This window comes from Mytilus californianus, unplaced genomic scaffold, assembly GCF_021869535.1.
Source record: "Mytilus californianus isolate M0D057914Y unplaced genomic scaffold, xbMytCali1.0.p SCAF_13, whole genome shotgun sequence".
Lineage (NCBI taxonomy): Eukaryota > Metazoa > Mollusca > Bivalvia > Mytilida > Mytilidae > Mytilus > Mytilus californianus.
In genome coordinates this window covers 45,796,038-45,820,981 of record NW_026262615.1, presented here as the reverse complement: position 1 = coordinate 45,820,981, position 24,944 = coordinate 45,796,038, and the positions used below count along the sequence as shown (strand labels likewise).

Genomic DNA, 24,944 nt, shown 5'->3' with positions numbered 1-24,944 from the left:
TTGTGTATAATTTGGAGTTTAGTATGACGTCCATTATCACTGAACTAGTATACATATTTGTTTAGGGGCCAGCTGAAGGACGCCTCCGGGTGCGGGAGTTTCTCGCTGCATTGAAGACCCATTGGTGGCCTTAGGCTGTTGTCTGCTCTATGGTCGGGTTGTTGTCTCTTTGACACATTCCCCATTTCCATTCTCAATTTTATTTCGTCCGTATGTCTCGGTCTAGCGACATTTAAACAAAAAAATAATATACCAAATTAGGATTTTGACCCGAAATAGTAGTTCACCAAACATGTGATATTGTGATGAAGCGCGGTATCCTAGTATCTGGTGGCATTTTTGGGGATAATTACTGTTGGGGTATGATTGATATTTTTTGAGAAACAATCTCCCAAAAGGTTCAGACGATTATGATTGCGAAAATTGTTCTATACTTTCGATATAACACCGCAATATACTCTCGGAGCTGTAACATTTGAAGTGGGGACGTTAAATCAAATGTCACTTGTACGTGAGCGACTCCTTCTCTGCACATTAAATCACCTTTAAACAACTCTCTGCGAGTTTCGTAGTAGCCCTGTTGCAAGCAATTTTGTTGTTGCTATCCAATGTACTGATTTTTTTTCAGTGGCAGTTCACATTTTCTGCCCTTAATCTAGAACGTTCCAACTACTGCTACGTTAAGCATGCAAGCAACAATCAATCAATCAGTCATTATCTCAAAACTGTTAAATATGTTTTGAATAATTTATTGAAAGCTTTTACTTTCTTAAGTTGTTTTTTTTTATTTCTGTTAGGCTCTATCTCTTCTGACACAATTCATGTTTGGAGATACCTGCTTGTTAGAAATGAAAACATGTATACAAGATCTAGTCATAGATTTTAAATCTCTGTATCCGATACAAGGCGCTTCAATCGGGAAAAAATTAAAACAACACTTTGTAAATCTAATTTGTCCCAAGCGCTTTTTTGGAGTTACCTTCATCATTATTGGAAAGCCAAGGATGTATAAATACCGAAACAGTCATACCCTTTCCAAAAAAAAAAAACTTGGAAAACTTATCTCAGATATTGTTTTTAATACAAGACAAAGTGCCAACGTGGATCAACCTATTTCTGTGATTAAATCAGACAAATAAATAAACTTAAAAAAAAAAACATACCTTTAAAAAATCAAGCATTTGAATGATGAGTCGTTTTTTTCAACTTGATAAATCAACTTATATATACATGATTTACTTATTAACAGTAATATCTAGTTGCAATAAATCAAATATTATCGGGAGTGTAACGCTGTTTTATATTTAAGTTAAACATAAACATAAATTGGTAGAATAATGTTACTTGAATTAACTTCTGCATATTATTTTTTGTTGCACATCTTCCATATCTAGAATTGATGTTCAAATTTATGAAACACAGTGTGTACTCCTATGTAATGTTACATGCATATTGTTATAAGCAAATGAACTTGGCGACTTACATCCAAATATATATGTTCCCTTCAGACGAACATTGTTGATGTTGTATTTTTCTTTTGTCATATTTGACACGATCGCACGTGTGCATGTTTTTTTAAATTGTTTGATTTGAGATATTGGCGGTTTTGATTACGTTTAAGTACAAGGGGATTTGATCAACTGATAAATGAACTTCAAGAAAAAAAATTAAACTGACCTGTATTTAAATATAAAAGTAATCTTTTTACAAATTCGTTTTACACAAATGTACAAAGCTCTTTATGTACCAAAGTAATACATACTCATCCCGACAAGTACAAACTGCTTGAAATTTTAATGTTAGTGAGAACACTTATGTTATAAATACATATCACATGATGACATGCTTCTGAGTGGATACATGTATATCTTAAGATCTATCTATCAAGTGAAATCAAATTAGAAATTTTAACATAAGATAGTCTTATAATTTTAAGTGTTGAATTTCACAGGTTGGTATGCCTAATTACTTTATTATACGTAATAGACAAACAATCGGATACTATATAAACACGTTCATTGGGCGATTGGACAGCTATTTGTAAGCAGATTGCATACATCAAACAGGTAAATAAATATTTTGATAGATAAAGAATATCCATATAAAAGGAAAACAAAGCAATGCAAAAACAAAACCTATCATGCATGAATACAAACGCCAAATACAAGATGACCACCATCTACAATTCACTTAATCATGTTACCCGAATAATCTGCATGTGGTTTAGGTTTTTACTGTATGCTATATCATTATGTTAAATGTTTACCATAACAAACACAATAGTTGACTGCAGTTTGTCGCAACCGATGAAGTTTTCCACAGAATATTTAATTGAAAGGATAATGTAGCATTTAACAGAAAGGAAAGAAAATGTAACTTGACCTTCACATTTTTTAAGACGTTTTTTTAATGAAGAATATACAATGCATTTATCAACAATAGATATTCCTTGACTTAAAATAATAAACTGTATGAAAAATAATAAAGAACAATAAAAAGTGATGGTTAAAAGGAAGCAGCAATATCAACAAATATGTATTCATAAGTGCACGTATACACTAACATATATTATGTATAAGAATAATTGCCATCAATAGGCGCTTGAAGTAATACACCTAGTTTAACATATGTACTCTATAATTTTAGATTGTAGCATCTGGGAATGATGTTTTATTCATACGAAAGCCACAGCAACATTTACCTTGAGGCACTGAACAATGTTATGGTTAAGTTATTAATACCAACTACTGTTTTTTTATTTGTGCTTTTACTAGCCAGTCTGGTTGGTAATTGTTTAGTTGTGTACGTTTATACATTTAAGATGAAATCAAAAACGGATGACAGATATTTCATTCCATGCTTAGCTGTTGTTGATATGATCGCATGCGGCCTTGGAGTATCATTTGGGATTTGTTTGAACTTTAATCCGTTGAACTTTCGAAAGGGTGTAATATGTAAATTGATCTGGAGTGCAAATCAATATACTGCAACGAGTTCGGGTCTGATGCTATTAGCAATTGCTGTGCAACGGTATATTAAGGTCAGCCGACTATCGAACTCTTCTATGAGCCTACGAAGTAAACGATTGACAATTACTGCAATCATAATTGTATCAATTGTTATATCACTACCGTGTGTTGTCTTGTATGGCGAAACGGAGGTCTCATTGAAAAGCGAAAACAGAACAATTACTGGATACAATTGTGGCGCTTTGTCTAATGTGAACCAACACTTTCTATTTGGTTATTCAGTTACGCTATTACTAATATTTTTAGCTGGAATGTTTGCGTTCATCGCATTATATTGCATATTACTTCGTATCATATATAAACAAGAATCTTTCAGGAAGAGGAATAGATCAACCATACGTTTTTTAGGCGTCAGTATACATCATGGTTTCGAGAACAAAATTATAAAAGATTCTGGTTCAACTAATTTTGCAGATGCGGATTATTCTGTTGACAAATTTGAATCTTACAGCACGGACATGGAATCAAAAACGACAAGCAACCAAAAAGGGCACGAATGGAGGATTTGACATGCCGGGTCATATGTCTACTGCTCCTTCTGCAATCCATACAAGACGAACATCAAAATTAATGAGAATTTTCAGTCGAATCAAACCCAAACATCGATTCTCTATAATGTTTTTCCTTATCATACTATTATTTTTTATCACCTATTTCCCTATAATTGCATTGATGATTATAGAATCTGTGATAACAAGTTTCTGGGATACGTTAACAAACGCTGAATACGTCGTAGTTTTGTGTATTTACAGAGGATATCTAATGAATAATGTTGTTAATCCTGTAATTTATTTAATATTTGATACAATTTTTTAGAACATCTTGCAAACAACTGTGTTGTAGAAATTGACGAGACTACAATAATGTCAAAAGGATAAATACAGTTATATTCTTCGAATTGTTATTATTTATTCATTCATAATATTCAAATTTACGTAGCATTACTTCGATAGCATTCTGAAATCTAGAATATACATTTCTACACATTTTTATATCACCTCTGCTCAATTACATCAAACAGGTAGACATATTTGATATTCTGAAAAGATGGCACATACGTCTATGCATACCTTTTCAGTGGAAGAGACCCCCGTGTAAAAATGAACAAAAATAAAAAATCATTTAGTATTACAAACTAGTTTTAAATAAATTCATTGCTATCTTTTCAAATATTTATATTATTCCGTGTTCAGTGCATTTCATCTTCCGAGAGGACACTAACCATGCAGATCAATTGAAGCATACATGTACATATATAAAACAACGACTTTGGTTATTGAATTATCAACATAAAGATGGCAAATAACTATGAATAATTATGATCATTAAGTTACCAGAACACTTATAAATGACAAGAACACTTAATAGATACAGGTACTTGACCCACCCACGTACATCAAATATGAATAAGATGATGTGATATGAGTGCTATTGAGACAACTCTCCATTTGACTTTGATCTGTGATTTTATAAGGCATAGTATACATAAATAAGCAATGCTCTTGTATGTATTTTTAACTTTCTGAATTGCATCATAAAGCCGTAAACAGTTTTATGTCTTTACCAGCTATGCTTACACAGATACAGTCGATTGAAAGTTTTTGAAATAAGTCTATAGATGTACAGAAGGTATGTAAAATATGCATTTTTCCACTTCGAATTGCAATTTCTAGATATCTGTCCATAACTTATTGCTATTAAAATTTCTTTTTTAGCAATATGAAAATATGATGAGATCACCGTTTCATTTATATTGCCTACATCTTGCGTCATGAAGTTATTTTTGTTTTGTCGTTTTGATTTTCTTAACGCTGTATATAGCTGATTTTGACTTTTGATTTTTCGTTGTGATGTCATAGTACTGTCCAAGGTCAGAGATGAGTCGAACTCTCAAAACTATATATTCAGCCCCATCAAATTTGTTATATGCATGTCACAAATTAAGAGCTTGTAAGTTAGTGGTCGTCTATTATATTTGCAAATTTCGTTAAATGTTTTTTCATAAATCAGACTTGGTTTTCTGCTTTTCAAAACACTTGGAAGGTCAAATTGAATATGTAGGTACTGATAGGGGTGCAATACCTCTTGAAGCTATTTAATGTTGTTGCAGTGGTGGATTTGTGACAGGTGAAGTACATGTGTAATACAACTAATGCATGCTACTAAATTTGATTCCACTATGACTGGAATACGTATTGGGGACGACAATAATGATATTCTTGTATATATTTTAGAGATAACTGTATTGTATTTGAAGCTTTGCGGACGTCCATTGGTAGTTTTACTGTCGCAAATTTAGTTTACCTGGCGACGCGTATTCTAATGCAAAATAAACAAATCATTCAATTTTAGTCATTATTATAGTGTAAATTTTTTTCATTAAACGAAAATTCCGTGAAATGATGTTATCTTCTTTGGCGCCGAAACTAGGTGACGACATAAGTATGCTTCCGGCATCAACGTAAACACCGGGCGTTTTCTGGTTTCTTGTCCGCTTCAGAATGTAATAAAATTTGATAAAAAGAAAATTTCTAGGTGCAAAATGTGAGTTTTTTTGCTTATTATTGGAGAAATTACATGTCAATACATTCCGGAATTCAAAATGTTGGCTTCCTTAGTTACAGACAGGAAGATAGAGAATTTTACGCACATTGTCATCCAATCAGAACCATTGATACAAAATAATTGCATTAGAATACTTCTTTCATTGGCAGTTCTGTGCACTGTTACAGTCCCTGTAACGTAAAAGTTAACAATACGATCGATGCCCGAATCATGTACGGACGATGTCCGAACAATGTACGTACGCTTCCCAAACGGTGTACGAAGGCAAACGACACGCTGACCAAACAATGTACGGACGCTGAACGAATGATGTACGAACGAAACCATGTACCATAAACCATACCATAAACGAAACCATAATCGCTCTCTCATCGTATGGTTTTGCGTACATCGTTTCGTTTAGCGTATAACGTATCGTTAAGCGTACATCGTTTTCTTTAGCGTACATAGTTTCGTCTAGCGTATACGGTATTTATAAATAAAAATTAATTGTGTTCTGTTAGAATCTGCAACAATATCTTTTTATATAGGTAATCATAGACTTAACATTTAGATTGGATGGATATTTCATTGTTTTTGTTATCATTCAATAAAATATAATGTATCTGACTTTTCATCCAAATTTATCAACCTACAAAAATTATTAGAAAATGAATACTGAAATTAATGTATATATATGTAACACTATCAAGCATGTCCGATTCCCCAAAACGTGTCTATTTTGCCCAAACGTGTCTTTTAAATTCCATATCGCAAAACGTGGCCGATTTCACACCCCCAAACGTGTCCGATAATTGTTTTTCGCCAAAACGTGTTCATTTTAAAACACCTGAACGTCATACAACTTTTAGCGCTATTATGTCCTCAGTGACGCCAATAACGTTTACGGCAATTCCGTTACAGAAGACACGATTGTGGATGTCGGGTTTCAGTTGGATTCTAAAAAAGATTAAAGTCACTATCAGAGAACATAAATGCTGCATTTTGGAAACAATTACCGGAAATTAAAAACAGAAACGGCGTTGGAAGAAGAATTAGTTTGTTTAACATTGGTTTGGGATATTTAGCACATAACCAGTTTGATTTGCAACATATTGATTTACTCTTGACTGTAATTGCTTAATGTTCAGTGGCAAATATGTCATGCATGTTTAGAGCAAACATAAAAATTGCAATTAATTAGTTTTGTACAGTTAAATGTATCGTTTATTAAGTAAATTCTTTTGTACTAATATAGTCCGGTGATGTCTAATTGCCATTGCTATTGATGGATTTCTTATTAGCTCTTTAAAGTATGTACTGGTATTATTTTTTTTTTGTTTTAAAATACTTTGAGTTCGAGCATCACTAAAAAGACATAAACAAGATGAATAAATGTGCATTGACCATTAGCATCCTTGATACCAACTTTATAATTCATAATCGTTAATTACTTAAATGTATCGTCAAAATACGTTCAAAACTGTATGCATAAATTCCTTTATACTTTTTTAAGACAGAATAGTCAACTCAGACACGCCTAAACATAAAAAGGTGTACTCGACTTTCTTCTCCTTTTGATGAAATATTTGGGAATTTTCTCTTCCCTGTCGACGGGGGCAAAGATGCAAATTAATGCTTTAAAAAGAATAATTTATTATCTTTCTTTGGAATTTTTTTTCGGCGGAATTTATGCTAATGCACAAAAAATATCCACATGTATTTGCACCTACCACAATCGACTGTTTTGTGAAAATTTGTCTATAATTTATAACTTTACAAACATCTCCGGCTTCTTTTACTTTAAGGGTCTCTATACTTTAGCATTAGTGTTCATTCAGTTATAGAGAAAGTCCAAATAACTGTCCATTCCTGGGAAATAATGGAGCTTACACCCCAGTTCTATTGTTATACTTCATAGTTTCTATTTCTGAAACAAGTGTAAATTGAATAGATCTATTGTTACGAATAACAATGGATTTTGATCACAGGGTGTGACGAGTGGGGTTTCTGGAAACCCCTGCTCCTACATCCCGGAAACACAGTACATTTTTATTCATAACAATAGAAATTGTTTTTTTTTTTAATAGCATGAACTTAAGAGATTACTTAAGTGTTCACTACAAGTTGTTTCAAGACATATTAAAAAAAAAACATATTTAAGGAAATTCCAATAGCGAAACAAATATTTAGCTTCAATTTTGAATTAAAAACAACATTTAGAAACTCCTTTGCTTGAAGCTGAAATTTGAATCCCATATGGCAATGTCTTAAAGAACATACATGAAAAGAATTTTTATTTGAATTATACATTAAAAACATATTGTTTTCATTTGGACTAAGTCTTAAGACTAATGATGGCACCAAGGGGCGGATCCAGCCAATTTTTAAAAGGGGGGCCAACCCAGGATAAAAGGGGGGTTCCAGCTATATGTCCACATTATAAAACATTGATCGTTAAAAAAAATGGAGATTCCAACCCAAGAAACCCCCCCCCCCCTTTTTGGATGACCCCAAAAAAGGGGGTTTCTTCATATGCAATCTTTTTTTTTTATGTTAAGCGATTCCGGTCGACAGGTTTCTAATCCAGACACTTATCCCTCAGTATGTTCGAATATTAATGTTTGTGTAATGTTGAGAAGAAAGGGGGGCGGGGCTTTTTTGATAAAACCGTAACATGTAAAATTACCTTAACATAAAATGAAACATCATTGATCTGGCATTAAAACTCGATTCTCCAAATAATTTAACAATTTAGGCAAAAGCCTGAATGTCAAAAAAGTTAATAATTTAAGAGTTACCAATATGAAAGTTCTACTACTTAAAGGCCTATTTCCCCTTTCTTTACCCAACAAGGAAACTTTCCCGTAAGCCGTTGATTAAATAGCGTCAGAATATTTAAATAAACGTTCATGTAATATGATGCTGTCATGTGTTAAAACAGTTATTGGTCGATCAAATCGGTATACATTGTATATCATTTCATCTGCACGTTCGGGATGACCCTTCAACCCAAACTTCTGCGTCGTTCGGGTCAAGTAAGGTCACCCGGGCCGTGCAGACAAAATGCAATATACCAGTTTGCTTGTACCATAACTATAACATATTTGTGTGTCCAGTTGATGAAGGATAGAAACGTATTTTTACATACAATGAAATAACAACAAGGTGTATTTTCTCTAGGAATTAACCTTGCGATCTTCTATATCATGATTTTTTGAATTCAATAATGCACTGCTAAACTAATATTGAATAATTATATAAATAATGCTTAAACAATTGCTGAAATTATAGTGTTGTCAGTCTAAAAATAGTATACATGTACAACAAGAATAAAATTAATCAAATGATACCAGAGTGGATATATGTCTCTGATAGTAGCGAATCAATTTTTTTTATACTGAAGGATAAACCCTTATGTTACAATATTGCTGAAAACAATATTACATTCATAAGCAATTATAACAATATAAATAAGAAGATGTGGTATGAGTGCCATGCATAAAAAGTTAACAATTATAGGTCAAAGTACGGCCTTCAACGCGGAGCCTTGGCTCACACCGAACAGCAAGCTATAAAGGGCCCCAAAATGACTAGTGTTAAAGAAACTAAGGTTTCAACTCCCTCAGGCAAAGTTGGCCTTAGATGAATTTGGCTATTTGTTTTATGTATTTTTGTCACATAGCTCTTCAACTGTTTCGGTACTTATACATCCCTCGGATTTCAAATGTTTGGCTTTGAGCGTTCCTGATGAAGGTAAATCCAGAAAAGCGCTTCGGACGCATGAAATTATTAAACGTGTTGTTTTCAATTTTTGACATCACTGGTTCGATACCTCTGCTGGTGGACTATCAGTCCTCGAGGGTATCATCAGCTCAGTAGTCAGTACTTCGGCACTGACATGATTTATAACAAACCTTTCTAAAACTGTCCGTTTATAAATTTTGAAATTATAAAGAAACTAAAGTTTCAACTATCTCAGGCAAAGTTGACCTTAGATGAATTTGGCTATTTGTTTTATGTATTTTTGTCATATAGCTCTTCAACTGTTTCGGTACTTAGACATCCCTCGGATTTCAAATGTTTGGCTTTGAGCGTTCCTGATGGAGGTAAATCCAGAAAAGCGCTTCGGACGCATGAAATTATTAAATGTGTTGTTTTCAATTTTAAACAATTCAAACAGGAAACCAACGGTCTAATCTATAAAGAAAACGAGAAACATACCATTCAAAAATTTGTTATTTGGACCGTTTATGATAGTTGTCCTGTTGTCCAATCAGTCGACCGTGCAAGACCCTCATGGGTAGTCAAGGTCGTTAAAAACCCCCTCGTCGTATAATCAGTGGCACGTGTCCTAATTGTTAAGAAAAAGGACAAAAAAGTAAATACCGATTTGTAAAAACCACATTTTCAAAATTCACTGATTCAAACAGCTTGAGACTGTTTTATTTTTTTTCTGTGTACATATACGATGATCATAAAGTGTCCTGAGGGGGCATTTTTCACAAAAAGATCTTACTGCAAAAATTGATCGCAAGTTATACTTTAATGTTCATGACTTACGAGTATTTTTTCTCGTAAGATTTCTTATAAAAAAATAATCGCTGAGCGGCTTTCAGACGTACCGAAAAAAAAATATGAGGTAAACGTCAATGGACAAGCAACCCAACGACAAAAAATAACATTTAAGAGGCGTCTGACTATTATGAGTTGAACTTGAGAAATCTTTCAATGTCATGTGATTGTATTTAGGTTGGTGCATTTTTCGATTTATAAAAATATCAATTAGACAATGTCAAATAGACCAAAAAAAAAAATAAAGAAAGGAAAATATTCTCCAAATAAGAATACAAAAAATAAAATGAAATAAAGAAATATTATTAATTTACAAATACGTACCTAAGTGCATTTTAGAAAGAAGTTCTTTAATAAAGCAACATTTTGTCTTATTATTATCATTTCCATTTTTTTATTTTGATACTATTTTATTTGTGTTCAATGATACCCGATTTGGATATAAGTCACATGTACCATCTACAATATACGGAAATGACACGGCTGGGTATTGTAAAATTACTGAAGGAAGTTAAATGTCAAATTCATATCCCCGGGCGAAGAAATAACCGGTTTGTCAAAACACCGTTTTCACACAAACAAAAGTGTATCTTTCACGCTGTCTAGGCGGTGACTAAAAGTTTTGGCAATTTTTGTAGGTTTTTTAATTTTGAATTGTAAATGAAGAAGTAAGAAGATCGCCAAAAACCTTTTAAAGTGAATCGGAAAATGAGCTTTGCAGCCGTTTGTCTTACGATAAAAAAAATAGTTTTGTCCCTCGATATGAAATTTTATAGAGGCAAAATGAAAAGGACATTTCCCCTTCGTGTTATATAGCAGGGTAGTTCATAGTGTAATGCTATTAGTTGCAGATTCCTTTTTATTGGTAAGTAGATATAAGAAGATGTGGTATGAGTGTCAATGAGACAACTCTCCATCCAAGTCAAAATTTATAAAAGTTAACAATTATAGGTCACAGTACGGTCTTCAACACGGAGCCTTGGCTCACACCGAACAATAAGCTATAAAGGGCCCCCAAAACTACTAGTGTAAAACCATTCAAACGGGAAAAACAACGGTCTTATCTATATAAAAAACGAGAAACGAGAAACACTAATGAACCACATCAGCAAACGAAAACTACTGAACATCAGATTCCTGACTTAGGACAGGTGCAAACAAATGCAGCGGGTTTAAACGTTTTAATGGTACCAAACCTTCACCCTTTTTCTGAAACAATAGTGTAACATCACAACATAGAAAGACACACTATAAAATATCAACTGAAAGGAATGGTTTACAGTTCGAAATCTACATAAAGTTATTTTACATGCATACTAAGTGTATTGTTCATGTTGTATTTGCTAAACGTTTCTCAAGATGAAACTTTTACAATTAGTATTAAGTATTTTTTATGACTTAATAAATTTTATGAAAATTAGATAGTTCACGTTCCATTGATCTAAGGGTATTGTGAAGGTTAGTTTTCCAACATTTCATAATATTGAATTTGAAATGATATTTACACAATACTTCAAAATATAAACATATTTTTCCCCATTTCAATTCTATAAGAAATTAAAAATTACACAATTAGTATAAAACAAAAATTATAATAACCAAGATAACTTAATTGACAATCGAAATGTATATTTTTACCATTTGTCTATTTGTTGTGTTTAAGTGTTGACTACTTAATATAATTACTTCTGCATATTTTATCGTGTAAGATTTTATTTGTTTAAAAAAATATATGCATAGGTTGATTTTGTTAATTTTAACGATATATAAAAAGGGTGGAATACTTGATGTCTCATCTGCTCACTACATGCATAAATAGATGAAAGTTGGCACTCAGTCCCCCGAGCTTTGCTTGTATTGTATTATACAGAGAATTTTTTTCTTTGGAAGACAATTTTTCCATTAAATTTCTTTTAGTTTATTACACAACGAACTAGCATTTTTTTCTGTATAATTTGATTGTTTGCTTATATAATTTTTCATACTTAAATACTATTCAACGTTTGTAGTAAGTTTTAAATTTTAAATATTTTGGCATTCATTAACTGTTGAAATTCGCACCTGGTCCAGTAACATTTGTACAATCATCTGAATTGAATTTTTAGTAATAATTTTTATATTTTAGATCTATATAAAAAAAGCCTAAAACAAAACTTGGGTCTAACTTTGGTATAAACGACATGTTTGTTACCAACATAAATAAATGACGGTTTAAATCAATGTTTAATTTTAAGATCATCTCACGGGTGACGGATGTTGTCATATTTGTCGTTTTATTTCAAGAAAGAATAAGCCGTCATAAAACGAGATAAATAAAGGCAACAGTAGTATACCGCTGTTCGAAACTCATAAATCGATAGAGATAAAAAAAACAAATCCGGTTACAAACTAAAACTGAGGGAAACTCATCAAATATAAGAGGAGAAATTAAAATGTAACACACACAGAAACGAACTATAATATAACAATGGCCATTTTCCGGACTTGGTACAGGACATTTTAAGAAAAAATGGTGGGTTGAACCTGGTTTTGTGGCATGCCAAACCTCAAATAAAAAATTCTATTTGTCTTCCTTTTATTTTTAAATCCAGTTAAAAAATATTTATCTCCCATCGCTAATTAGGCTTATAAGTCAAAGCGAAACAACTTTAGTTCTTCAAAATTTCTATAAAAATTACGAAATTCCATAATACTATGGAGTTCGCTAAGTGCCCCGACTGATAAATGAATGATAACATGATCTTCCGCGACGATATCGCCTCATAATTATTAACTATTTTACAAAGGCTATAACTTATCGAAAATTTACATTAAGTGGCTATAAAAAATTTTTTTTTTTTTTTAATTGGCATTCTTAAATGTTACTCGATCAATGTACCTTTTCACCTCCTCTACAAATGAAAACGGCTTTCTTTTCCGAAAGATTGTTTGGTTGCAGGATTTTCTGTTTTTGTTTGAAATGTACTAGCAGATAACAACATATCAGTCTATTGCAAATAAATCATGGCAGTTTGATGAATGAAAAATCTGTATGCACTGACGTGAATCCCAAGTCTATTGTTAACATGATATTAAGCTTAATATTATGCATTATTGTCTGAAAAACTCACAAGTGACGGTGCTTATTATATGAACAAACCAGCTCCTACAACTTTTAATCCTCATCCTTTAAACGTCGCAGAAGGATTGCATATATGTTGAAGTTATTAACCTGCTAGTATAGGTTTTTTTTAAAGGTTTTTTTATCTCCAATTTTTCTGGACTTGGGAACTTAGTAATTTTTTTAGCAAAATCTAAAAACTCTGCATGTTTCATGTAATCAAATATTCCTCTATTTATCAACCCAGATGCCTGAAACTTCTCAGACAGATTACATACACTTTAATGGTCTGCAACTGCTTTTATAGGGCCGTTTTCCCATTTACCCGAATTGAGGAACCTGGTCATTTGAATGATTTAAAGCAAAGTTACTAATGACGGTTCATATTATTTTCATTAACGTTATACATGAAACTACCAATTATGTGTAATCAACTCCCATAACAGTCATCGGCATTGATCTTTTGAACTTTTACAGAGTGATTGCAGATAGATTCTGTATTTACTATAATAGAATTGCTTTAGAATTTTTTCCAGACTTTTGAGTTTAGTCTTTTTGCAGCAAAATAGAAAAAGAACCATTCTGCACAACCAGATAATTTGAGTCTTGGATCAAATTTTACATGAATATATTCGAATTTCATGTGCTGTTCATTTATTTAAACTCCATTTTTTTTTAAAGCGACCAAAAACCAGAGACTCTCAATTTGCGAATTGTTGTAAACTTAGTTACATATATTTTATGTAATATGCAAATTGTTTATTGTTATTATTGTTATTATTATTATTATTATTATTATTATTATTATTTTAATTATTATTATTATTATTATTATTATTTTTATTTTTATTTTTTTATTAGTATTATTCATAATCAAATATGTGATCATTGATCTTGTTGTTAATAGGAGCATTGATTTTAATTTCAGAATGAAGATAGTATTCTTTCTGGTATTTCTTTGCATTGTTACACGTTGTCAATCATGCTGTAGAAAAGGAATTAACACTGTTGTACCATAAAAAAACTTTGACCATCCAAAACCTAATTTCAATTGAAACCATTTGTACCTTAAAAAAAACGTTGTACTTCCAAAACAAATTGATTATAGACAAATCTGCCGAATGCGCCTTGTCCAACAGGTCTATTTAAAACTAGAAAGACATGCAGTGATATTATTTATGTGTAGAATAGTAAATATTTATACAGCACGATCTTTATTATTTTCTGTAGTATTCGAGATAACTTTTTAATTTTTCAATGAACTAATAAATATTTTGCAATACAGTCATGACAGTTCCTCAGTTTCAAATGAAATGAAATTAGAACAATTGGAGCCTAATGGAATATCCACCCCTCCAGGTATCGTTTTTTTTTCACAGCAGGCATTGTTTAAAGACTAAATCTCATATTTTAAATTTCAAATTTTGCAGTGGAAAAAAACTTCCATACACGAAAACTAATTTACACCACAATCGAAAATGTAGAACATGAATATTTACTCTAACAGAACATAACTAAATCAATAAATATAACTTCTACGATAGACAAGACACATATTATGAGATAAGATACGAAAGAAAACTCCGGGTGTCACATGTGGAGCAGGATCTGCTTACCCTTCCGAAACACATGAGATCACTTCCAGTTCTTTGTGGGGTTCGTGTTTCTCAATCTTTATTTTTCTATGTTGTGTCCTGTGTACTGTTGTTTATCTGTTTCTTTTCTAGCCATGGGGTTGTTAGTTTATTTTGACGTATTAGTTTGAATATCCCTTTTGTATCTTTTGCCTCTATACTACTTACAAAAAATGGGTTAATTGACGAAATAAACGCTTGACGGACACCAATACTACTACATTAATTCCCCAGACGCCAACAAGGGTCCAAATGTTAAGGAATATGGGTCCATCAATTACAGTGATCTGCCAGCCAATTACTCATGCAACATTTGAATCCGACAGCATATTTGTCCGACATCTCATCATTCCAACAATATAAGGAAAGGATGTTAATGAATTCAATTTAGGACAAGATTTTTGTATACTGATTGCTTATTATTTTTTATCTAATATATGTTTTAAGGGATGGGGTTAGGATCGGGGATATCTTAAAACGAATCTTATGTTACGCTTGGAAGGGTCATTTGGAATAGGAAAAACATTATGATAATGATTATGCTTGTTCACCAAGATATAACCAGTTTTAAATCTCTGTATCTGATACAAGGCGCATCAATGGAAAATGCGTCAATCTCTTACACACACAATTTTGGGAGATGTCTAGTTAAAAAAATTTGAAGATATTGTTTTTGATACATTACACAGTGTCAACGTTGATTAACATATTTCTGTGATTTTATCTGAAAAATAAATCAACAGAAACAAGAACATACATTTGAAAAAAATCAAATGCATTTGAATAATGAGTCGTTTTTCGAATTGACAAACAACCTTCGTACATACATGACATACATGATTTACTAATTAATAGCAATATCTAGTTGCAATAAATCAAATAATATACCAAGAGTGTAACACTGTTTTATATTTGATTTACATTGAAAAAAAACATTGATAGAATTATAACTTGAATGTACCTCACATCGCCTCACATCTTCCATATCTTGAATTGATATTCAAAGGTTTCAGTTGCAGCATTTTGAAAATTTAAAAAAAAAATCATTTGTAATTTATCAAAGAAAGAAAAAAATAAAGTGAACCTTCAAAATCTATGAAACATAGTGTGTACACCTGCGTAATGTCACATTTATATTGTTAAGTGCAATTAGATTTGACCCCAAATATATATCTTCTCTCAAGATGTAAATTGTTGATGTTATACTTTTCTTTTGTTATATTTGGCATGGTTGAATGTCTGTGTTTTTCCTAATCATTTGCTTGATATATTAGCGGTTTTGATAACGGGGAAAATGTATGTACCAAGCTAGGAATATGAGAGTTGTTTTCACTCGTTCTGTTGGTTGATAACGGTAGATTTTGTCAGTATTAATGTACTTTCTTTTTTATTACCATGGAGCTTGGTATTTTTTTTTTTATATATTTTTTTTTCAAATAAAACGCGATCTATAAACTGACATATATAATTCAAGAAATCAAATTGAAAATGAATCTATATTTAACATGCATAAGAATTTCCTTTACAAATTGGTTAACAAAAATACCAAAAAGTAAAATAGCAAAAATACCGAACTCCAAGGAAAATTCTAAACGGAAAGTTTTTTATCAAATGGCATAATCAAAAGCTAAAACATCAAAAGCTCAGACATCTAACGAATGGAAATCAACCTCCTTCTATACCAAAGTAATACGTACTCATCTCGACATGTACAAACTTCTTGACATTTTTATGTTAGTGAGAACACTTATAAAAAAACATATCACATGATGACATGCTTCTGAGTGGATATATGTTATTTTAAGATCTATCTATCAAGTGAAATCAAAATGGAAAATTACGATGAGATAATTTGTAAATTTAGGTGTTAAATTTTAAAGATTGGTATGCTTCATTACCTCAGTAAACATAAGTGACGAAAATTGTATATAATATAAGCACGTTCATTAGGCGATTGGACATATATTTATAAGTAGATTACATAAATCAAACAGGTAAATGAACATATTGATAGATAGAAAACACCAATTTAAAAGAAAAACAAAGCAAAGATCAAAAGACATTCGTGCATGAATACAAAGCCAAATACAAGATTACTCGTAGGTATGATAAACTTTATTTTGTTACAATAGCCCGTATGTTGGTTAATTCACTACTCATGTGTTTACTGTATCTTAATATCTATTGGTTGAATGTTTACCGTCACAAACACAGTCAGCTGTCTTAGTTTGTCGTAACCTATGACATTTCCATAAAGTATTTATCTGAACGGGTAATGTAGCATTTTATAGTAAGGAAAAAACATTAAAATTGACCTTCACAATTTTTAGTCATCATCGTTTCTTGTCCTATTTCAATTTATCCTAACTGTTTTTGTGTATATGTAACAATACCTTCAAAACATTTAATTTTCTATAGCTAACATGATGAAATATTATTTTTCTTTCTGGGTATTCATGACCGCATTCTGTATTTATTATCAATTTAAATTTTAAAAATTTACATCTCAAGTTGGTGTTAAAAAACAAAAAAAAAAAAACAAAAGAAAAAAACAAACAATACATTTCATTCTTTACAAATGCGTATATAGATACATATTATGAAAATACGGACTGTAAAATAGAAACGTCCTATTATAACACGTAAAATGCATTCATTACGATGTCTTGGTGTTATTTAAACCTACTTTGAAGTGTTATTGAATCTTCAGCAATCCAAAAATGATATTATCGCACAATAATTTTCATTTTTGAAAAATACCGCGATTGCAAAACACATATTACTGTGTAGCATTACCTAAAGAAAACCGGGTAACGGATAACGGATAAATATTTATTACACGGTAACGGATAACATTCATAAATACTATATAAATAGAGTGTCATTATAAGTATCGCAATCTGTTTCTGATGACAATTCATGAAGGACCGAAACCGATCAGGCTATAAATGATCACAAGGTGCTGTCAATAATGCGTGTTGGCGTTAATTACTAATTATTGGAACTTTGGGATACTTGCAATGACATTTTGTCCTATTATAAATGCCAATGGTTTCATCCGAGCTCCATTTTTTAATTACAAAATCGTTGTCTGTTTCTATTGCAACCTCGCTTACGCAGATAACTGTGTAGTGTTTATAAATGTAAGGCAAAACAATAAACACCAAATACCAGGAATCGCTTAAATGAAATAACACTTTATAAATTGTGTACATCCGAAGCGCTTCACTGTAAAAACCAATGATTTGTAAAAGTTTGTTTCATAATTCGCTATTTAGCATAATATTAAACACTTATTCATTGTTATTGTTCGCGTTAGATTGAAAATATATTTGCATAGGTATTAAATTTAATCGCTATAAATGATGTTTTGTTATACATCTTTGGAATTAGAATATATTATTTGGAGCTTTCCTGATTAATGTCAACACAAAAAGGCGCAAAGTACGCACGAAATATATAAACTGTAATTTTGTAGCGAAAACGGTTAAATACACTAGATATGCTAGATTAAAAAACAGAAAACAATTATCAATTCATTACACTCATTTGTCCAAGACTGGCAACACAAAAAATAACTGCGGCAAGGGCCGTTTGACAAATACAATCCATTTTTGCAAGTTGAAAACCAAACGTATGAGAAAGTTACACAACACTTTTGTTTTATAAAGGCAACACTAGTATGCCGCTGTTCAAAAGTCATAAATTGATTGAGAGAAAACAAACCCGTGTTACAAACTAAAACCGAGGGAAACACATCAATTATAGGAGGAAAACAACGGAACACAAGAAACACTAAAGTGCAAAAAAAAAAAAAACCAACGACTAAATACATAGAAACGGACTATTTATTTATAATTGTTTTATACCATCACGAATTGGTTAATCCATACGATGTGTCTTTGTCCAAACTAACTAAGGACATTTTTACCACGTCTTAGATTGTGGTTTGCCATTACGTCGTCTGATCTTTTAAGTACCGAACGTGACCTATTCCCGATTGTGACTGTTTTGCTGAGTGTGAATTCGAATTGCTATAAGACGTGTCACTGTATTTTGCTATCCAAAATTCTTGTATTTAGTTTTGATGTTATATTTGTTATTGTCAAATGTCTTTTTATTTGTAGTTGTAATTCTTACTTTTTTCTGTTCTATTTGTGTGTGAGTGTAAAGATAATTTATCACCCAGTTCATTTATAACATTTTAGTTTAGGTCAACTAAACTTACACTATGTATATGGTTTTCAGTTTGATTTAGAAGAAATACCGACATAGCTAGATAATACAATTAATTATCTAAATACTAACACAATTTTAAATTAATAAGTATTGTAATGTTCATTGTTATTAAATACATGTAATATCAGTATTACAAACCTAATTTTGAACTCTATCCTATTTTTCGGAATTTTTTGAAATTTACCTGTGACGTCACTTTTGTGTGTCGATCTATTCGGCTGACATAAAATGCGTTGTTCGGCTGTGCTGTTTTTATGTGCTGATCTAGGTTGTTTTACGTATTCGTTTTTATTCTGTAGTTAGTCACCACTTCGGTGTTAACATGTATATCAATTATATGGTCTTTTTTATATTTTATAAATTTACTGTTTGCAAAAAAATGTATTATTATAAATACTAAATATTTTCTTATTCCTGGAAGATAACCTAGCCGTATTTGGCACAACTTTTTGGAATTTTGGGTGATCAATGCTCTTCATCTTTAGGCCTGGCACATTTCATAACTATTAGCTTGTCGTAATGTTCTATTGTATTGTTTATTTGTGTGTTTCTCTGTCCTGTTTGTTCTTCCATTTATTTGTATTGTAGTTCTGTCATGTAATGTTGTCATTTTAGTGTTATATTTAACATTACCATTAAAGCGGGAGGTTTGGCTAGCCACAAGACCAAGTATAACCCACCATTTTTTCTTAAAATATCCCGTACCAAGTCAGGAAAATGGCTATTGTTATCTTATAGTTCGTTTCTGTTTGTGTTGCATTTTAGTTTTTGTTGTGTCTTTGTTCTCCTCTTATATTTGACGTGTTTCCCTCAGTTTTAGTTTGTAACCCGGATTTGGTTTTTCTTAATCGATTTATGAATTTCGAACAGCGGTATACTACTGTTGCCTTTATTTATAATAGTGCAAATGGAGTACATTTTTATATACTTTGACTAAATCACCTGGATTTTCACTAAACTTCGGCTTAAGAAATTCATGGCAAAGGTTTTGTCGTTTGCTATACACATTTTATCTTAAAAAAACATTAAAATATTACCTGTATTTATTGAAATCTGTGAAAATGTGTGCCAACGTGAAAACAAAAAAAAACGAAATAGGCATTTTTTCTATAAATTCATCGTTTAAACAATGATCTAATGCGATCATTGCTGTTTTATACTAATATTACATTTCTTCTATATAGAAATAGGTACTAAATTGGAGCAATTTACATTCGGGTTATCGGAAAATATCGTCGTAAAAAATGTCACAGTAATGCTAGGTCATCGATTTAATGATCGTCTTGTATATTTTTGGTAACTGACGTAAGACAACCTCTATTAATCAATGTAATAAGCACCATCCTATGATCAACTATTTGCAAAATATACTAGTTTATACTGCATGGTACATTTTGAATAAACAAATACAAAATGCGAACAAAAATATAATATACCAAAGTTAAGTTTGAAAGGGGTTTGCTGTTGAAATTAACAATAACATGATTTGGTGTTTGACGTTTTTTAAAAGAAAATATACAAGGCATTCATTAATTATAAATATCAACGAACTTGTTAGTAAGGTACACAAATGTAAATTATAACTTTTTTTTTTCGTTTGAAATGCACGAGAAAAAATAAATGTCAAACTAAATAAAAAATTACCAAGCAACAAACAAAATTGTGAATTTGTAAGAGCATTTTAAACATAACATTATATAACAAAATAATTGCCATCAATAGGTGATTGAAGCACAATATCGAGTTTGACATATGTACTGTATAATTTTAGATCGAGGCAAATGGGAATGATGTATTATTCAAACGAAAGCCACAGTAACATATATCTTGAAAAACTTAACAATGCTATGATTTAGTTAGTAATACCTAATACTGTATTTCTATTTGTGCTTTTACTTGCCAGTCTAATTGGTAATGGGTTAGTTGTGTACGTTTATACTTTCAAGATGAAATCAAAAACGGATGACAGATATTTTATTCCATGCCTAGCTGTTGTTGATATGTTCGCATGTGGCCTTGGTGTATCATTTGGGACTATGATGAACTTAAATCCGTTGAACTTTCGAAAAGGCGTCATATGCAAATTGATCTGGAGTGCAAATAAATTTACTGCAACGAGTTCGGGTCTGATGCTTTTAGCAATTGCTGTGCAACGGTATATTAAGGTCAGTCGACTATCGAACTCTTCCATGAGCCTGCAAAGTAAACGATTGACAATGACAGCAATCATAATCGTATCAATTGTTATATCACTTCCGTGTTTTGTCTTGTATGGCGAGGCGAAGGTTCCATTGAAAAGCGAAAACAGAACAATTACGGGATACAATTGTGGCGCTTTGCCTAATGTGAATCGAAATTTTCTATTTGGTTATTCAGTTACGCTGTTACTATTATGTTTGGCTGGAATTTTTGCACTTATCGCAATATATTGCGTATTACTTCGTATCATATATAAACAAGAATCTTTCAGAAAGAGAAATAGGTCAGCCATACGTTCTGTTGACGTCAATGTACATCATAGTATCGCAAATCAGATTATGAAAGATTCTGATTCAACTAATTGTGGAGATGCGAAATATTCTGTTGACAAATCTGAACCCCACAACACGGACATTGAATCAACATCGACAAGCTACCAAAAAGAGGACACGAATGGAGGATTCGACATTAAGGGGCAAAGGTCTACTGTTCCTTCTGGAATTCAAACAAGACGAACATCAAAATTGACCAGAATTCTTTGTCGAATCAAGCGTAAACATCGATTCTCTATTATGTTCTTCCTTATCACATTATTATTTTGTATCTCCTATTTTCCTAGAATTGCATTAATGATTGTAGAATCTGTGATAAGTAATTTCTGGGATAAGTTAGCAGATGCAGAATACGTCATAGTTTTGGGTTTTTACAGAGGATATCTCATGAATTATGTTGTTAATCCGATAATATATTTAATATTTGATACAGTTTTTAGAACATCTTGCAAACAACTGTGTTGCAGACATTGATAAGACCACATAAAGGTCAAATGTATAAACACGTATATATTTTTCTTATTGTAATATTGATCTAATTATAAAACTACATATTTACATCATTTCTTCAATAGCATTCTGACATCCAGAATATATGCGACATAATTTGAATAAAATATGTTGCAAAAGATAGCATAAAAACGGAGGTATCAGCATTCCCTGTTCACCTTCATTTTAAATACACAAATCCCGTAAACCACGATTCTTGCAATAATACAGACAATCTGATATATTTAGTTGGTTATTCAGATCTTATTTCCCTTTCATATGTTTGCTCATTTGTCAAAAGGAACTTTCAGAAATTGTTCATTAATTTCAAATCCCCAAGCTTTCATTTGGTACAAATTAACCCAAACAGTATACTTATATGCAAAGATACAGGTATGCGTAGAATCAATTTAATACAAACAAATGCATGTTTTGATCTAAAGTCCTCAGTTCAACCTAACGAAATCAACGCAAAAGCATACATACGCTATTTTAAACAAGAACGCCGATTACAAAAAGCATGAACTAAATATGTATATGCAGATAAGCAACCAATTCGGTATCCCCCTTATGTTCATCAGGAGGAAGCTGTTAATTTGATGTTTGGAAAGGAGCGACTAGGTTGGAGATAAAGTAGAATCTTTTTCACTTGTTTGCTGAAAATCTTGGCATCACTTTGAGAATAAAACAGAAATTTTAAAACAAATGTTTCTTTCGTTGTTATAAAACGTTCTATTGCATAGCGTAAAATGCGCTTTCACTAATCAAAATGTATGTGTCACACAATGCCGTAAATAATGCAAATATACTCTTAGACCGGTACTTTTATGTCTTTCAGTTTCATGTTAGCTATGTTTGTTGTGTGCTTCTAAGCGATATGATGAGTAAAACAGTTTTAAACTTATTAGAACAGTGTATTATTTAGTTTACATAATACCGTCCCATGTAAGAGATGGGTTAATAATATATATTTAGCCTCTTCAATTTTTTTAATATGTATGTCCCAAACCAAGAGCCTGTATTTCAGAATTTGTTGCTGATTTTATAATGAATGCTAGTGAATTTGATACCAGTATAACCGGAATATGTATTTGGGAGGACACTAATGATATTCTTGTATATATTACTTCTGTCACTGACAGTTCTTTGCGCTGTAAACAACAGTATATGTAAAATAACCTTGATTTGCTTTTCAGTGATAATGTTTCTATAAATTGTAACGCCCCACCTTAACCTTGTGCTATTTATAGCATGATAAACTATAGTTGAAACTATGAAATTACAATGGATACAGTTCTCAGTTGTTGTTATTTAAACAAAGTTGCCTTGATGTGACTAAATGTGAACCAGATCATAAAGACGTACATGTATTTTCTGCAGCTTGTACCCGGTTAGGTCTTCGCATTTTTGCCCGCTGTGACATGTATTAATCCTTGTTATCTATTAATTTAATTGTTTCACCGACTCTTTGTTCATTTAAAAAAAAACAACGTCATTTGTCATTTATCATGTAAGATGATTTTTTTAATAATTGATAACCCGACAATTTAAGAAAGGTTTGTTATAAACCATATCAGTACCGATGTATTGACTACTGAGCTGATAATGCCCTTCAGGACTGATCATCCAACAGCAGCGGTATCGACTTAGTGCTGTAAAAATGAAAACATCAGTTAAAAATTTCCATGGGTCCGAAGCGTTTTTTCTGGACGTATCTTCATCGGAACCTTCGCAACCGAATAACATAAGATTTCATCACAAAGCAAACTGTTTTTTTTTAATAAAAATAACCCTCATTGTAATATAATGTATTTTCCTTAAGACAACGTTAATTGAGTCCTGTAGAGACTGTCTGATTTGTTTTATTTTAGATAAATGTTTTTGAAAGTTTTGTTTTCCCTTGTTATATTTTGGTATTTGGATATGATTAATTAAAGTTATTTGTATTAAATTAAATGTGCGCTGGAATCGGTACCGTACGTATACATTGAGATACAACATATTATATAGCACTATAACCTCTGTTCACAATAATTTGCAAAGCCTTGTAAAGATATCTTCTGTTTTTATGTCAAGGATATACATAAGACATGTTAAAACATTACGGACATATCTTGTTAACCTTGATAAACAGAAAAATAAGGAGATGTGGCATGATTGCAAATGAGACAACTATCCACCAAAGTTCAAATGTAGTGGATATTAGTAATTAGATGCAGTCGTACGGCTTCAGCAATGATAAAATCCCACACCGTATGGTCGGCTAAAAAAGGCCCTGTCACGAAAATATGAAAGAATGCAATTAACACTAACGACCCAAATTATAACAAAAGAATTAACGAAAAACAAATATGACAGACATGAACCAACGACAACCCCTGAACTACAGGCTCCTGACTTGTGGCGGTGTTAACATATGTATGAGCGGTCAACCCTCCCCTAGCCTTGAAAAGTGTTCTAACAGCACAATATAGGAACAAACTACAATGTATAAGTTGAGAAAGGCTTGTATCATCAAATCGATATCAAGGAAAACATTAACCAAAACGACAGACAGGACATGGCAGAGTATATATTCATCCATCATCCCTAACCAAAAAAGACACTAAGTAAATATTCTAGATTACTCGCAGTTACCGATAGCTAGTTCAAAGCCAATGACAACTTATAAATAAATCATGTATCTAAGACTAAAATATCAATCAGTACACATCCAACATGAATCGATTTAGTGTTAAGATGTCAGTAACAGTCAGAGAAAAATATGGCCTTGTTCAAAGCAAAAATACAGGTATTGACAGAT

General features: G+C 31.7%; 1 protein-coding gene across 1 annotated transcript; it reads left to right on the top strand.

Annotated features, from left to right (window-relative positions):
• The first annotated feature begins 2,662 nt into the window (after positions 1 to 2,662).
• LOC127723956 (5-hydroxytryptamine receptor-like) lies at positions 2,663 to 3,895 on the top strand. Its single transcript, XM_052230672.1, has 2 exons — positions 2,663 to 3,160; positions 3,420 to 3,895. The coding sequence occupies exons 1-2, from the start codon at positions 2,663 to 2,665 to the stop codon at positions 3,843 to 3,845; spliced, it is 924 nt and encodes a 307-aa protein (XP_052086632.1). The 3' UTR covers positions 3,846 to 3,895.
• Positions 3,896 to 24,944: the final 21,049 nt, after the last annotated feature.

Bases quoted from the DNA above. Each gene is read 5' to 3' on its own strand.
- LOC127723956 (XM_052230672.1), top strand. From the start codon at position 2,663: ATGATGTTTTATTCATACGAAAGCCACAGCAACATTTACCTTGAGGCA. The intron at 3,161-3,419 runs GTCTCATTGAAA...AAATTATAAAAG, and splicing joins TCTTGTATGGCGAAACGGAG to ATTCTGGTTCAACTAATTTT.